At 37.8% G+C, this 18,131-nt stretch overlaps 1 protein-coding gene across 1 annotated transcript in view; it reads right to left on the reverse strand.

Annotated features, from left to right (window-relative positions):
* The window catches only part of mam (mastermind), an 86,730-nt gene that overhangs the window by 49,889 nt on the left and 18,710 nt on the right, over positions 1 to 18,131 (reverse strand). Inside the window, exon 2 of the mRNA XM_068291995.1 lies at positions 7,850 to 8,851. Within this exon, the coding sequence (XP_068148096.1) occupies positions 7,850 to 8,551 (702 nt within the window). The 5' untranslated portion in view covers positions 8,552 to 8,851. The remainder of the gene's footprint in view (positions 1 to 7,849; positions 8,852 to 18,131) is intronic.

Consider the following 18,131-nt stretch of genomic DNA (forward strand, 5'->3'; position numbering starts at 1 on the left):
CAAACATCGTATGATGGGGCAACAGAAAAGCTCATTAGAGCTCTATACCTTTCCCTCCTCGCTTGCTTGCTTGCTTTTTTTAATCAATCCCCCCCGCCAGCCCCTTATTCAATCTCACTTTCGCTTCTTTCATATGCAAATTGGCTAATGAAGAAGACAGCGGGAGTTCGAGCATTGAACTGCAGGTGAAAATTGCTCAAATGGAGTGCCAGAGGGTGCCGAGGGAGAGGTAATCAATTTTTCATCATGCTGTCATCTCTGACTATATTATGGATATTGATTTTCCCCAATGGATCTTTCAATTTGCAGTGATTTAATGTAAATATACTTTGATTATTGATTCATTGCGTGTTAACAGTCCAAGCGAATCCTTTCGGGCAAACGTTTTGCATCCAAGTGAGCGACAAGTGCTTAGTGCTCACTATTCGCTGTTCACTGTAATCGATTCTCGCCAATCGCCATAATGACCTCAAATTGGATAGCCACACGACAATAACAAAGGCAACAACAACTACAATAAGGAACCACAACGAAGGCAAATGGCGGCCAGGAAAAAGGGACAGAAACAGAGGAATAACTACATACAAAGGGCAAAGGGACAGGACAAATCGAATGGAGTGTCGGCAGGACAAGTGAATGCTAGAAATTGCGTTAGATTGCGGTTGTGGTTTGACATTTGGTTTCAGACAGGCGTGAGACATCTCCAAAAAAGGACAGAAACACTCACAGGAGTAGCAAAAACATAATTGAATCAAGTGCCAAATATTCCACTAACAATGTAAATATTTGTTATGAATATGAAAACCTTTTCGATTACAATAAGAATGATTCTAAGTTTATAATTCAATTTCGTTTAACCGATCCATAGCTAATAACTTGTTTAGTTAGGTACTAATTGTGTGGCCTTCAAATACATAAATGCCACAACATTTTAATCAAATATATAATTCTAACTTCAAAGCTTTGAATTTTAAAATAATTATTTGACCTTGGACAGTGCTTAGGCAATTTACCAAGACATTTCTTCTTGACATTCTCGAGGTGCACCAGCACTTCAAACATACATAGATCAAATTAGTATTCACTATATATGTATGTACATAGATATATATAAACTTAGATGATGTATAGTATATAGAAAGCTGGTCTCTTTCTCTTTGTATCATAAAAATTTAATTAAATTAATTAGCTAAAATGCTGTGCGCATCAAGCAAATTTATTGCAGACTCAAAAAGCAACAGCCGCAGCTTCCTTTTGCTCACACACACACACACACACACACACACACAGATGTAGATACACAGACACACACACTCACAGATACACACTTAGAAAGAAACGAGAAGCTTTAAAAGAGCTGAAGCGATTTGTGGGTCGCCCAGTGGGAGTGGAAGGCGAACAGCCCAAGGGACCGTAGTGATGGCGGTAAGGAGGGAGGTTAGTAGGCACATAGAAAATAAAAGTAAGTAAGAGAACAAGGCAATACTAGAGGGAATGAGTGAGTGTATGTGTGTGTGTGTGTACAACTTCAAAATGAGTTTATCGATTTTAAAGACTGCCACAGAAAAGGGGAAACTCAAAGAAGCGGCCACACATTTTCTTCACCTTTCCCTTCATCTGCACCTCCATCATCATCATCAGTCTCCCTCTCTCTGTCTCTGTCTCTGTGTGTGTATACATATATATTTCCCCTTTTTGCAATTTTCAATAAATCCTTAAAATGTGCATGAAAGGAAAAAAAAGTGCAAAAAGTATTCACATTATTACTTAAGGGTTAAAATCTGCATAGATATACTCGTATGTGTGTATGTGTGTTTAGGGAGCTTTGCCCCCGAACCCTTTTTGTTTTTGGTTACGCCCATCGAAGGTTCCGCCTTTTGTTTATTATTATTCTGTGCCCTGGCAACAACAATAAAAGCGACAAAATGCTCGAATGTCAAGCAATTAAAATGTTTAAGACAATTGGCAAAAAGGACAGAGCCCCAAAAAGCTTTAGAAGCTTTATCTGCTTTATCACTAGAGAACTTGTGGCAGCACGGGGAGCCGTGGTCGTAGGGAAGGGGGTGTAGAGGCAGGTGGACTGGTTTGCCGCCAAAAGCTCGTGTTCCCCATATAGAGCTCAAAAGTGCAAGCTGGCAAAAATTGCATTATTAATATGCAATGAAATTTGCCAAACATCATAAATAAAAGATGCAAATTTTCTTCATATAAGACTGGCAAAAAACCCTTCATCGTCTCTCCGCCCTACCGCTCTGCCTCTTTCTCTACTTGCTTATCAGAAGAGCCTCTTCAGAAAACCCTTTGAAGTGTGTGAATGTATGCATGTGTGTGTGTGTGTGAGCCAATAGAGTAAGAGATGAGCCACCCTCAATATGAGCTGGCTTAAGCCGCCTGTTTGACATGTGAGCCGTGTGAATCTTGTCCTATAAGAAAGTCATACCCTAAACATAAGATGGGCATTATTAGAAGAGTCACCAAAAGTGAAATTAAAATTCAGATTCCATATTTTGAATCATCTGTCTGTATAAGGATATGATTGATACTCCCATCAAATAATTAGTCTCTCTGGGGAAACAAAATGATCTAATACTTTGTAGTATTCATATTTCGATTCTTTTTGGGATATACAACTATTCAACAGCTAATCAAAAGTCCCCACTTTCATTGTATTGCTTTTCATTGCCTTTGCGTTTAATTCGTTTTTTTAAATGACTTGAAAAATAAATTAACTACTCGTCCACAGTATCTATTTGTTTTATTTAGGAAGATTATAAACTTAAGTCAAATTGTGAAATTCTAAATCAAGCATTCATAAAATACTTAAATTGTTTTTGATACATTTAAGTAAAGGCTGTAAAACTAATGTACATAAGTAATTGTAAGTGTATTAATTACTAATTCAAATGTATTTTTTGTAAAACTCTAAGATTTTATATTATAAACAATCGACACAAAATGTATAAATTCATTCAAAAAAGTATCTCATAGATTTATATAGAGAACAAGGCAGTATTCCTAACTAGTAAGTTAGTTTTCAGGACAAAACAAAGCACTTCCACAGTGCACAGTGGGTAAAAACAAGTGCAATTTTCATTTGGACTGACTTTGAATATGGCGGAATTTCTGTAGAAATGTGTTTTTCGTTTTCTGTTCTCCTCCATTTGTCGAAATGGAATCGATTTTGCTTCACCCCCAACCCAAAACCAACCAAAAAGAACTGAAAGAAAAGTGAAGAAAAGATACCAAGCACGCAAGGGGTGTGCACACTACCCTATACGAGTGTGTTTCTATGTGTGAGTGTGTTGTGTAAGGTGAAGTTATAGGTACAGTAAGAGTGGAGAGGAGAAAGAACATGAGGTGGGGGGATAAGGGAGTAGATTGGGTAGTACAGCTTTGGGGCATTTTTCGTCTGCGTTTGCGTCGACATCGGCAACCAAACCAAACCAAACCAAACCAAACCAAAGATAAATGATGCATTTTCGGAAGGCAATAAAAATGTGAAATATATTTTAAAACATAAATAATGAACAAGAAATATTTAAAGCCACGCCCCCAGACAGACAAAAATATGGCAAATACATGCATACACACAATGTTAATGTATTTAAATGAGTTTTTTTAAAGAGAAGGACCAATTAAAAAGGTCTAAAAGTTTATAAACAATTTTTGGTGCAAGCAAAGCTATATTTTTTGGGGGCGTGGTCAGTAAGTTGATCAAACTTGTGTATTGATTACTCCCTCTACCCTTGACAAACGGCAATCTTAACTTGAAACGATATGCCAATAATATGTTGTCACTTGTCAATCAATGAAACAACCTGAAATACTAGCAACAAACTAGCCCAGTGCAGGGGGTGGTAGATGAAGCTGCCATGGGCTGGAGGGGGCTACACAGCAACAACAACAACACGACTCTTTGAGTGACGTCTGTCAGAAAATGCCACATGACGGCGTCGACGACGACGACGACGACGATCAAGTGAAGTGAAGTGAAAATTGGCAACAACAATTGCAAACAATGAACAACAAACGCAAAAGACGCAGCAACAAAAATGAAAAAAAAAAAAAGAAAATTGCAACACGCGACTTTCCCAAATAAAAAACGCATTATAAACAATATGTTTTAGTTTTACTCGTTTTGCATGTTGCCATCGCTGTCGCTGTCGCTGTCGCTGTCGCCGTCGCCGTCGCCGCTGATGCATTTGAAATTTCACTGCCAACCGCAGCAGCAACAGCAACAGAAGGAAAATCCAAATTAAAAAGAAAGGAAAAAGTGAAAAGCTTAAAGGAAAAGCAACCGCTTTAACTAAAATACCCCCCAACGCACTTCACTCCCTCACTGCAAATGAAGTTGGTCAGTTAGTTAGTTACTTAGTTAGTCAGTTGGTCATTAATTCATTTTGTGCATTTTTAATGCCAAGAGTCTGAATGGTTGACTGACTAACTCTCTTTATGGCCAGGGAAATTTCAAGTGGCAAAGAAAGAGAGAGAGAGAGAGAATGAGAGAGGCAGAACAAGGGGGCAGGCAGACTTAGAAAAAAAGAAAAGTTCTTTTCAAATTTTAATGATTTACTTTACTGCTGACGTGTCATGCTTAATAATACAGAAAGAAGTGTGATTCAATTCCAATTTCAATTTCCATTTGAGTTTCAGTTTCGGCAGCTGCTCAACTTTGTTTTATTTTCTGACTGAACACAACAAAAACACAACAAAAAAAAAAAAAAAAACAAATTTGCATTACGCAGCACAACACAGAAAACCGAATGAACAAAAGCCTTTTCAAGCCAATTAAAATTAAACAAAAAAAGAAAAAAAAAACGTTGTATATGTATTTAGATAGATACTGAGCAAAAGTATGGCGATTGAAATGAAGGAGAGGGGAGGTGGGGTTTCATAGGGGGCAGCGGGGAATTTGGATGATATTGGGAAGGGGAATGATTACGGGCGCACATGACACAAATGACATTGCAAGCGGATGCGGAAAGAAGCTGAACAACAACAAAAATAAAACCGCTGCCTTCGACTTGATGGCGAATAACTCACGTTTACCCAGATAAATAATTCCATATATTCAATTAGAGGCAACGACTACAAAATACCCTCTACTTGTTAGAGAAGATCAAAAAGTAAACAATGAAAAATTATAACTCTGCATCTCTGCATAAACCCAATCTAAAAGATCTTAAAGCAGTTCATGTTATGGAAAAATATGAAGAGTAGATTTAAATGTTGCTTTTCTCCTACTTCTTTAATAAGTTCTATAATTATATCTTTACATCTTCATAGAAGCACATCAAGAGCTATGAAATGGGGTAAACTACCCCTTAATGTATGCAATAAACTGCAAAATTGATCATTGGTTTTAGCAAATTTACAACTTTTGGGATGCACATCCTTTAGGAAGCAAAGTTTCTTCAATTTTAGAGGCCAAGAGCCGCTTAGGACTGGAAATCTAAGTTTATGGCAACTAGTATTAACCGTTTAATCTATATTCTTCTAAAGTAAACCATTAGATAATATATAACTAATATATAAATAATTTAAATACCTTCTATACAATCATAAGAAGGGTTTAATCGTTCCTAGTTTTTGCTTCATTTCATTTGACATTTTAAAAATGGAAATCTGTGAGTTTCAATCTTTGCTAATATACTCTGCAAATCTATATGTAAAGGGTATTCGAAAAAGAAATAGAAACTTGGTCTTGTAATTGCAAACGACGATGGAGATAGAGATGATGATGATGATGACGACTACTGCGACTGCGACGGCGACTGCAATGTCGACGACTGTGTAAATTTGCAACAATTACACGGATTCAGTTGAGAATTGCAACAGTTTGGCGAATTGGTCTGTCGTTCGGCCGGCCAGAACCCAACAATTATATAAACTAGAGTTAAGGCAATCAGTCAGTCAGAGAGTCAAGCCAACCAGGCAGCCAGCCGTCATGACGCAAGATTAGACTCAACTACTGAGCAAAGTTGAGAAAAATCTTTATAAAAAAGAAAGAAACAAAAACAAAAACAAAAAAATCATTTTCAAGGTATTTAAAATGCACACACATAAGAAGCCAGAGTCAGAGCCAGTACCTACAACAACAACAATAAAAACAATAATAACAACAACAACAACAATTGCTTGTAGCTACAGCAAATGTATCTTGTAGATACAAGTTGGCACACAGCAGCAGCGCGAAGTGAAACCGAACTGTTGACTGAACTGAAACCGAATGAAGGAAAACAAAAAAAAAAAAAAAAGCTCCAACAACAGAAACTAAAAACGCTGACCTCATTATTATTTTGTGTATATATGTATAGTACATATATATATAATGTATATATACTTGAGCATATATAGTATATAGATATATATATGTATATGCATTTTGTATGCCGCTGGCTTCATTTTTTCTGAACTCTGTGAAGCTTCGTTGTGTGCACCAGCTCTAATAACAACAACAACAACAACTACAACAATAAGCCGTAGATATATTGACAAACTGCCCAAGTATCTTTCAGATACATTTCGAGTTGGGCTTTTCATTTGCCAATTCCACTTAATAGTGATCACACAATGCATGAAAATAAAACCAAGGCAAATCCAGAAATATCTTGGCTTTAAACTAGATACGGAATACAGGAGAGGAACTTCATTTTTACATATTGTCAAATCATTTTCCGCTTGTTAACTTCGTTTGCATTTTTAGATCAATCAAAACTAATGTCTTAGTAGAACTAAGTTAGATTGCAGAGAGATTCTTAGATAGTTCTTAAAGGTTGTTTCATTTTATGGTTCATCAAATAATGGGGTTAGCGTTACAAGCCACTTCAAAGGACACTACTTCACAATCAAATCATTTGAAAATTGGGTTTTAGGTATCCCAACGAATATTAAATATATGAAAGAATATGAAATACCCTGTAGATATACACTATATAGCCAGAATCTGGTTAGGTATTCTATAAAAACTCATCTACATTTCGGCAATGCTGCAGTCAAAAACTTTGACAATTCGTGAAACCATTAGAAAGATCTTTTGATCATTCAGAGTTATCGAATATATATTTTTCTTCTTTCATTTAGAAAATATTCAGAAAGTGCTTTTATTGAGAAATTTTAACCGATATTCACTTTTTACTTGATAAATAATACTTTATTTCACTTAAAAAGGCGACCTCAATGCCTGCAGGAGTTTTATTTCGTACTTCAATATGAAGAATTGGCCAAAGGTGCTTTAAATGGTTCAAAAGTGGTTAAAATGACTAAGAATGTCCTTGGAATGTCCTTCTCATATCTACAAAAATTAAGCTTTACTCACTGAAGATTGTTGTCGAACATCGGAAGAGTGAGAATCACTTAAGTAGTGCAGAATATGAGACCAGAGAGGATAGTAGAATTCCCCACTGGATTATGCTGGGCCTCATATTGCTTCAGTCCAAACCTTGACCTCTCTGACTAACATTTCATAGCCAAATCGGCACAACTTCTTCAATAATGCTATTCTGCAGGTTTCCTTTGAAATAAAGGACTCAAGATAACAATTTTAAGATTCTACTCTTTTAAATCCCACAGATTATACTCTTTACATTCATTGTTCTCTAATGAAGCTGACAAATTAAGTCTTTAAAAAGGAGGTACGTCAGGTGCATTCTTAAGATGGGTTCAAACTACTCATGTCTACAAATTTTTCAATCCTATTACTTAATTTTGATAATAAACCAAGCGTATTATGCAATGGCAATTAAAATTACTGTTCTTAAGAGGTTTTGGTAAAATACTCATAATTGAATACAATTACCATTACCCAAAGTATTAAAAAGTAGTTTGGTTGATTCTTGAATCGACTTACCACATGGACACTGCTCTGCAGCTGGCCGGCTAACATTTGGGTCTGCTGATGCGTCTGCTGTTGCTGTTGGGGCGGTTCCGGCAGCTTCTTCTCAGTCTTTTTGGCCGCCCGCTTATTTTTACTTTCGAGAAAACGTTTCTGAAGTGCAGTTGTCTCCTGATTCTGTTGCTCGCAGACTGTGTTGAATGCCTGTTCGTACCGTGGTACGCAATCCGTTTGACGTCGCCGATAGTTTTCCATACGTCGTCGTAGACGGTCAACAATTGGTTGTCGCTTGGGTGGTAAAGAGTTCGAGTTGTCGTTGTTGATGCTGTTGCTGATGTTGTTGATGGTGTTGTTGATGCTGTTGATATTGCCGTTGTTGTTGTTGTTGCTGATGTTGTTCCCGTTATTAGAATTTGGTCCCGTTCCTGGAGCTTGAGCGCCGCCAGTTCCGTTTCCGCCAGCGACAAGGCCGCCAACAATTGATCCGGTTGCATTATAGGGCGAGTGTTGTTGTTGTTGCTGCTGCTGCAATTGCAGCTGCTGCTGCTGATGTTGCTGCAAATGGAGTCCCAAATGTTGATGCTGTTGATGTTGCTGCTGATGCAACTGGAGATTCAAGTGTGGATGTGTTTGTTGTTGTTGTTGCTGCTGCTGCTGCTGTTGGGCGGCTGCTGCTTGGCTGGCGCTCTGAAACACTGGCAGGCCGCCCGCATCCATAAATGCGTCCGTGTTGAAGCTGCTTTTGGCTTGGTTCTCGTTACTTCGCTTCTCTCGTCCGTGACAGTCACGACGAAATCACGAAGAACAAGACAACAAGCGGGCAGGCCAATCGGCAATAGGCACTACTATATAGATTCAATCTTCTTTTGTTCAAGTCTTTCTTTCTTAATATTAATGATTTGCTCCGTTTTTGTTTTTTAATAGCTCTCCTTATATTGATTCTATAATGCCAAAAGTGGCGGGGTATGAGGTAAATGGATATTAATCAATTGCAAACTGTTGCACATCTTTAAATACCTAAAAAGAGAGAAAAAGCAAAATTTATACAATGAAATTAGTAAATCGTTATTGAAATGTCAAGATATACTAATCAAGTTTGACAAATATACATAAAATAAACGTCTGAAACGTCTTGAGAAATAATTTTTTCTTTTTAAATGAATTTTTTTTTAGAATTTGCAAAAGGCATTTCAAGTTATTCCCCCAATTGACGTTTCTGTTTATCTATTTTGTTTTTGTTTCATCGTTATCGCACTTTTCATATCATACTTTAAAATATTTAGTGGCCAATCCAAGCAGATATTTTGGTTAGAACCATTAAATTAGCTAAAGCTTGATTAGCTTTGTGATTAGTTTGTGTTTTTTCTCAATTCCATCTGGATTTTTGCATTTCCCTATTCGATATAAATGATTAACTGATAAGACTCAGACTTTTAAGTCTAGGTAGTTATGACAAATTAAAGGTGCTACGTGCCAGACAGCACAGACACAACCAAACAAACACACACATACACACACACACACAACAAAAGAGAGACAGCAGTAGTAAACCAAAAAAAATATTAACTTTAAAACGATAAATTTAGTTTGTTACGAGATTGCTCCCAATTGTTGTAACTGATAGCTAATAAATCGAGAAATATTTTTAAACGGAAACTGAATATTGGATCTTACAATTGGTTTTTGTATATAAATTGGAAAACAATACCGATAAACAAATAAACAAAAACGCATTCAACAATAATACAAACTGTTTAACAGACAGAAACCATTTTAATCGCTGGCAAATCGAGAAAATTGCAAAAATTTTGCCAACTCTGAACTGGCCTGCTTTGCGGCTGGTTGCTGAATGAATGAATGATGATGAAGTGGAGCTGTGGCAGTGGAGCTGTGGCAGTGGAGCTAGACGGTCGTCGTCATCGTCGTCGCCGTCGCTGTTGTCGTTTCTGTTTCTGTTGTTGGCCATACGAATACGACAAAAAAAAAAACAGAAAAACCGTTTGCTATGTTGCAGAGGCGCGCAAATGAGCAAAACCTTTTGCAACAACTGCCGCAGCCAATGCAAGGTGGCACGTGGTGGGACAAAAGGGACAGGGCAGGCAGGGCTGGCTTTCAGGCCGACAGACAGGGTCTCTCTTAGCCACCACAAATTGAGCTGTAAACATCAACAAAAACTGGTTTGCATGAAGAAAAATTGAGCTGATGTTGCCGCCGTTGTCCGTTGTCCGTTGCCTGTAGATGTTGCTGCTGCTGCTAGTTGTAGAAACGTCGTGAAGTCGCGCGACTTTACTCGCGTTCGATCGAACGAGCAACTTGCATACAAACGAACGGCGGTTTGGCCGAACCCTGTAACAGGCGACCAGCAATTCGAGTTAGTTGATTCGTCCAAGCAGCTAACCAACGCGTGGGCGAAAGAGAGCACACACTCACTTATGTACAACGAATGCATGAATGAGCGAGCAGGCGAGCGAGCAACTGAGCGCAAGTGACGAGTGAGCATAAACGAAATGGAGAATATACGAGTAAAAGAGAGCCTCATTGTTTACATTTCTCTTGCCATAAGTCCACCCCACAGGTGGAAGCAGTGGTGCTGCTCGTGCTCCTGTTAGTGTTCTCGATGGTGGGTGCTTACGGGGAGCGCAGAATAATTTCGAGGGAAAACTCACACTCACACTCACACACACACACATATGAAAAAAAGGTCAAATTGGAGGCAAAGCGAGCGACGCTCATTCCTCTATTTGTTTGCTGTTCTTTGCTAATGTTGTTATTCTTGTTGCTATTACGACTTTAATTAGAAAACTAAGCCATGCGGTTTTAACCCATTCAGTGCTTACATTCGCTTGTATAAAACACCGCAAAAATCAAAACTAAGTGAGAAAATTTCAATCAAGCAAAATGCAGAGTTAGAGCTGATTACTTAAGTTTCGGCTTACCTTTGAAAGAGTATTTAAAATGATATTCAAAAATTTATTATGCGCCAAAAATGTGTTTAACAAAGTTAAGTGCAAGCTAAGCGTTTTTATTCGAGTCGAGTTGAAAAGGCAACAAAGTAAAAAATAAAAAACAAACTATTAACTATTTTTAAGTGTTAAAAACTAATCTTTTGAAGGTTTTTTGAATAGATATCTTAGATATTTAGATATTTCGACATTTATAGAAAAATTAAGACCAAAATTGAAAAAGGAAAAGATTCATTATATGTTGTACTAAATAAAATATTCTATCATGTAAAAAGTAAGACAAAAACTTACAGTCTTTGCTAAAAGTTTATTTCATGAAAAACAAAAACAAATTATATAATAATTAGGACCCATCAAAATGAACTGTAAATTTTGAATATCATTAAAGAACATTTGTTAAATTTTGATGGAAACATTTTTTTGAAACTTTGTTGATTCAGAAGTCATTTTTGATTTGGAACTTTCTTTTAAAGCTTATAATAAAAATCATTTCTTACTTGTGTACATTTTTTTAGAAACTTTGACGAGTGTATTATGAATTTCTGTTCTAAAGTATGGCATATCTGACAAAATATCTAATATCTGATTTAATAATATCTTTGTATTTATTTGTATTTACTCTTAAAGTCATTAAAACATAACTTTCATAAATTTGAGGGAACGTAGATATTAAACACAAGATTAACAGTTATTTGTATTATATATGCCTAGATAACTAGTCTACGTAAAACCAAACCAATTCGCCAATCCATCCAACACAGTCATTTCTCGGAATATCTGTACGTCATTAGCCTGATAAGAATTTCTAATAAAAACTCTCGTGTAGGCGTTCACCACTCATGTGTGTGAGTGTGTGACGTCAAGTGGCACCGCCACCGCCGCTGTTGCAACCAGCTCCCCCAGCCTCCTGAGCTCAACTCACTCATCAGGAGAACAAATGCTAATCAAATTTTGCGCTGTCGTCAAAGTATACTAGTAAAAACAGCGTCGTCGCTCAATGTATAGCTGTCTGTTTTATGACTAAATTTAGTACATAAAGCGTAGAGTGTAAGTACAGTACGACAAACAAAGGCCCAAGCCCCAAAAACTCATCCAGTCATCCATCGATAGCACAATTTAACGGCTTAGCTTTTTAATTAAAAGCAAAAACACAGAACAAAAACAAAAGATAGCCCAAACAGAACTAAACTGAATTGAATTGACAGGGGTTTTTAACAACATTTTGCTTAGGAAAAGACACGCTTAAGGGGGCCAAGGAAATCGATAGCAGTCATAAAAGTTCATGCAATATAAAATCCTTCCTACAGCAATAACATTTTCTTCGCCTTTGTCGTTGAATACTGCAGAAATGAAAATGAGGCCGAATGAGATTTTTGCAATCGACATTTGTCTCATTATCATCATCATCATAATCAGCAACAACATTGTAAACGTCATTATCAACTAAATCTGTATCTCAGCATCTTCATTATGAGATAATGGTTGCAGACAGACCAGAGAGACATACAAACAGAGAGAGAGAGAGCTAGAGAGAAAGAGTTAGAGGCAGAGAGACAATAGTCAAGAGAAAGGCCGCAGGCGCAGGCAACAAATGTTTAAGATATAACAGTGGTTCCATTCGTTGGCAAATTTTAGCCAAATGTTAAAAGATTTCTGTTAATTTATAATATAGAAATTTCCCTAAATTCACTTTTTAAACTTTTTTATAATCGTTTAAAATCTTTCAATTCCAAAGACTCTTTTATTTGAATGATCTTATATTTCACTTAAGAATAAACCAGAGAGGACTAGAGAGAGAGAGAGAGACAGAGAGAAAGACATACGTAGCGAGAGAGGACCTACAAAGTTACTCTCACATGCCAGAGAGAGAACATACATACATACATATATGGTCTGTTGTCATCAATCTCTCGAGCGACTCTGTAAAAACTTAACATTCACCGCCGGCGGCCCAAAACATTGCAAAATCGGCGCAAATCCAAAAAAAAACAAGAAGAAAAAATAAAATAAAGTCGTCGCCGGCGACGAAGACGTCGACAAACCGCTTGTCCCGGTTCGTCGCGCGATTCCGGGCAGCCCCAAAAAAGCCCCAATGAAAACAGCCCCAAACGCAGCAGCGGCGACTTTTTCAGGCGTCTATCGCAAAAACGAACAGGCGAACAGAAAGTGAGGCGAACAGATCCGAAGCCCGACAATTAATGTTAATGTTAAATCACTATATCGCACCGCTCCAAGCAATGGAGAGAGGGAGAGCAAGCAAACAAATTCAAATATGTTCACTCACTGTATCTGTCTGGTGTTTGCTCTCTCTCTCTCTCTCTCCTCGTGTATACGAGTGAGTTTATGTATGTGTGTGTGTGTGTGAGTTTGGTTTATGTTATGAGCAACAACAAATTCATGGGTAGAAATTGATTTTGTTTTCATGGCATTGCATCTTATTATTATAATATGTATGTATGTACCTACTCTTTACAGAGAGATATATTAGTTTTTTGATCGACTATTTTGTTGAGTATCTCCAGAAAGACATCAAACTTTCAGATACATATCAGTATATGTATTATTCATAAATTATAATCAAAATAATGTAAATTTCGTAAGACTTTTAGGACACAATTTACGATATACAGTAGAATCCGTTTATAACGACGCTAAAGGGACTGACGATTTTCCTCGTTATATCCGGAAAACGTACTAACCGGAGGTTCTTTCTTATAAGTTTGTATTAGGAGCAACAAATCACTCATCAACCTCTAGTCGCTATAACCGGACGGACGTTATATGCGGAGTCTTTATAACCGGATTCTACTGTATGTCTATCTTTATATGGGAACTATGAAATTTCAACTTAAAGTAAATTGTTGTCTTAAGATGGTTCAGTTGTTAGAGTATTAAAACTTCGTTAAACTTTGCTTATAATTTTATTATTGTATAATTTAACGACAAGCTTTGCTAGAGAGGAGATTGTTTTTGGGATATAGAATATCGACAATATGAGTAGAATAGATAATCCAAGAAGAACATAAAAAAAAAATTTGTTGTATACTTTGAATTGTTATATAAGAATTTTTAATTGAAATTCTATATATACTTTTAGCACTTTGCTATGCCATTTCCTGTTTAGTAGTTCACACAGATTCTCAATTAGATCATCCCCCGCCACCCACTCGTTTAGTAAATTTCCAATAAAAACAAAAACAAAACAAAAAAGCATATTTTGCATTTTTATGCTAGACCACAATTCACAACTGTATGTAAAATAACCAAGTTTTATGCGAGGCAATAAAAAGAAGAAAAAAACAGAAACAAAACAAAGAAAAGAAACGCTGCTCCAAGGCTAAAGCTTCAATGCCCATTTCGAATCCAATCCGCACTCTATTCGCAGCAAGCGTCCGCATCAGAGAGCTACTAGCCCGAAATCGATGCGCTGCAATGCTGTTGGCCCATTAGAAAAAGACGCCAAACAAAATGGTTCCCCGTCATAGACTTTTACAGCTAACACAGCCAGAGAGCTGAGTGAGGAAAGCGACAAACAACGACGACGGCGACAAACGACAACCGACAAAAAGTCAATTTTATCGGAATATAACAGGCAACAAGCAAACTTAACACACACACATTGAGGGAAAAACCGAAATGAGAGAAAGAGACACAATCAAGGGGGTAGAGAGAAAGAGAAATAGTGTATGAGCGAGTGGGAGTGGGGCAGAAGAAGAAGAAGAAAAACAAACATATTGTGCACCAACATGGCAAATGAAAAGCGGAAAAGCCAAAGCATATACACAGCCATACTAGATTGTACTGGAAAAGCTCTGCAACCAGAAAATTGAGTCGGTCATCTCTGAGGTCTGTGCGCCTAATCCAAATTGCGAGAAAGATCCGCTTTTTGGAGAGCCCACCACGTTGAAAGGAGTACGTAGAAAAAAATTGGCCAAGTCTAGGACAATGCCGATGATGCCGACCGATGGTGGCAAGTGAAGAGAGTGGACAAACACATCCACCATGGCCAAAGGTGGCCAGCATACTGAAGAGATACTTTGCCACACACACCGCAAACAACCACAAGAAGCATCAACAGGAGGGCTGAGATGGGATGGGATGGGGAAAAGGTTGGCACAGCTGAGAGAAAAACCTCGGTCGATGTCTTCTTCTTTTGGGATGCTGCAGCACAAGGCAGGCAGAACAATTAGCTTAATTGTCTTCTCGCCTGTTTCTCGCACATGCGCCTGGTGGTGGAGCAGTCACAATTTACCCTTGCCAAAGACATGAAGGGAATAGCAACTGAAAATCATTTCAATACAAGGACAATTTAATTGTTTTTCTCTAAGAGCAGTTTATGCTTTTCCTGCTCAATTGCCAAAAAAAAAAGGATACCATAAAAATAACAGAGTATTGCAAGCAATTTGGCTTACGTTTTAAGAGCTTTTTAAGTAACTGACAAATGATTTAGATTATTAGCAAGGAAATCTTTTAAAAGGACTTGCATATAGTTTTCTGTTGCGCTACAAAATGATTTATATGTTACATGGGCGGATCTACGGGGGAATTTGAACCCCCAAGGTATGCTAAGGAAATGAAGAATCCGTCTTGTCAATGCTTATAGCCCTTTTGGTTTTCGCATCATCTATTAGAGTTCAGGAAATCTAGCCTCCATTAGGTCTACATCCTGTATTGTAGTCCGATCACCTAGAAAAGCTTTTAAGTTGATTTCTTCATGTTCACACGGCTAAAAAAAAAAAAACAAACCGCAAAAAAAAAAGAAGGAAAACCCACAAGTAAAAAAACAGGCAGAGACGCAAATCGTTCAACGACGACTCCAACTGTTGCCCAGCTGCAACATGAGCAACAGCAACAAGCAACAAGACTTTGACTCCCCAAGCTCCCTGTGCAGTGACGTTTGCGAAAAAAAAAAACAAAACGAACAACGAAAAAAAAAAAAAAAAAAAAAAAAACAGATGTCGTCTGGGGGCTACTTTTAAACGTCTTCGAATGTCTTCACATGTGGCAGACACCAACAGCTGCAACAGCAACATGCAGCAGAAGCAACGGCAACAGCAACATTTGCTGTCCGTGCAACTTCTTGTGATGCTGCAACATTGCAGAGGGCGCCACTGTTGTTGTTTTGTGCCACCAGCAATGCGGCGCACAGCAAGTGCTACAGAGCCTGGGCCCAAGAGTGGCAAATTATATCTGTGGGGATAAATTGCTGAAAAGGAAAATTCGCAACTAAACAAGAAACACAACAGCAAACACGCGACAGCAACAACAAGTAACGAAACCGGTTCGACAACAACAACAAAAACAATAACAAACTAGTGCAAAAAGTAGACAAAAAAGTGGCCACAACTCTGACTCTGACTCTTACTCCTCTCCCTCTCTCTCTCTCTGACCCTGATCACTCGTCGCTGGTTTTCTGTTGTCCCGGTTCATTTTTTCTTTTCTTTTTCCTCTTCCTTCTCTGTAAAGCTGTGCTCCCATTGGTCTCATACAGGCAGGCGCCCAGCACTATTAGCAAGTGGCGGGAATAAATAAATAATCCCGTTTAATAAAATTTTTCTGTTTAGTTGTAACCATATCTTGACTTAATCAACTACAAACGTTGTTTTTATATTGAAATTTTTAACAATTTCAAATTCATGGCAATAGCTTTGAGCTTGAGCTTTCATTTTGATTGCCAACAAGTGCCCTGCGGGTTATCTGATTCTGACCCTCAAAACACTTTCATATTCGTTTTCATTTGGAAATATAATAGAAACTAGACAACGTTAGACTTTTGGATTTTGGACATTTAGCGAGTCATAATACTTATTATATACTCCTGAATGGCAAGACACAATTCTGTGGCCAAATGGCAATATAATGCATTTAAGGGTTAGGAGTTCAAACATTGCTCTTGGGGTAGGATATTGTCTTCATTTCCTCCCTCGTAGATCTGTCTCTGCTCGGGTTCAAGTCAGGATAACCTTTGAGCCAATCATCGATTAGTTTTCTTATATGTTTTAAACAAATTTCAGTATTTATTTCTTAAATGGTCTTGGATTTTCTGGATAACCTTACACAAGGCTTTTATTGGTTTTCAACGCCCTTTAAGAAAGTGTTTTCAGGCATGAGTTCAGCTAGAGTCTTTGTGTTGATCTGTTTTGGATGTCGGAGGTATCCAAAATGAATCATTACTCAAATTCATCGATCAGTCAAGTCTCTGCAGACAAAGTGGCACTATCCCTTATATAGAGTTGAATAGAAATGGCTCATTGTCAAATGTCAATTCAAGGGATATAGAAAATTAATTAAAATTAACAACTATGGAGAAATAACTGCAAAACGATGCCAGGCAAGCGTCCGTTTATTCATTATCCTTTTTTATTTATTTATTTTTTTGAGGAAAAAGTCACCCCCGATAATAGGCAGGCAAACAGTCAGGCAGGCAGGCACGGTCGTCACAGTGCCACAGAGTGGTGGCATGCACCACATATACATTTATGTATCTATATCTGTAGGTCTCTCTGTCCGCCTTTTGAGTAGACACACACACAAACAAAACACCGCATCGCTGAGTGGTTGGCCGTTAAAATGTTGTACAACATGCGTTAAACGACGCAGCTGTGCAACGCCGGGGCAGAAACGGCGACGCTGTCTGAATCGGTATTGGAGTTTAAAACGAAAAAAACTTATGTATGTTGGGTGGAAGCCCAAGAAGTGGCAGATCATCTTCCTGCCCCTCTCTCGCTCTCTCTGTCTCTTCAGAGAGAGCTCTCCTTCTCCCGTGTCTTTGCAAGTTGCGCTTGGCTGCTTTAATGGCCAAGAAGAAGGAAGGAAGTATCCCTTTATCGATACTTTGATGGCCACAGTGGTTGGATTCTAAGATTAAGTAACATTTATCAATCGTTTTCAAGCTTATTTAACATTCATTTTGTAGAAAAGCCAGTTTACTGTATACAACAAAATCCTTTTTCCACAATGTGCTGTATATTTATAGACATTTCGAGTCCTTAGACTTCCTTTTGCATACACCAAGATGGCTGTATGTGTGTTGTATGTGTGTTGTATGTAAATGTAGCCAGAGCAGGTGCGAGGAATGGCACAAGGCCCTTTAAATGGGAAACAACTCTCCCTCTATCTCTCTCTTTCCCTCTGTCTCTTTCTCTCTAGAATCCTTTTAGGTTGCTTCTGCTTCTCTTTGATATCCTTTGAGGATATTTGTGGCCCCTTTTAAAAATACATACTGCAAAAAGACGACTGGATGACAGTAATGAAGTCTAAAATTGCTTAGTCATTTTGCAATGCTCTTTGCTAAATTAATACACACAAACACACACAGAGAGAGAGAACGCAAA

The sequence above is a fragment of the Drosophila tropicalis genome, unplaced genomic scaffold (assembly GCF_018151085.1).
Source record: "Drosophila tropicalis isolate 14030-0801.00 unplaced genomic scaffold, ASM1815108v1 contig_593, whole genome shotgun sequence".
Classification (NCBI taxonomy): Eukaryota; Metazoa; Arthropoda; class Insecta; order Diptera; family Drosophilidae; genus Drosophila; species Drosophila tropicalis.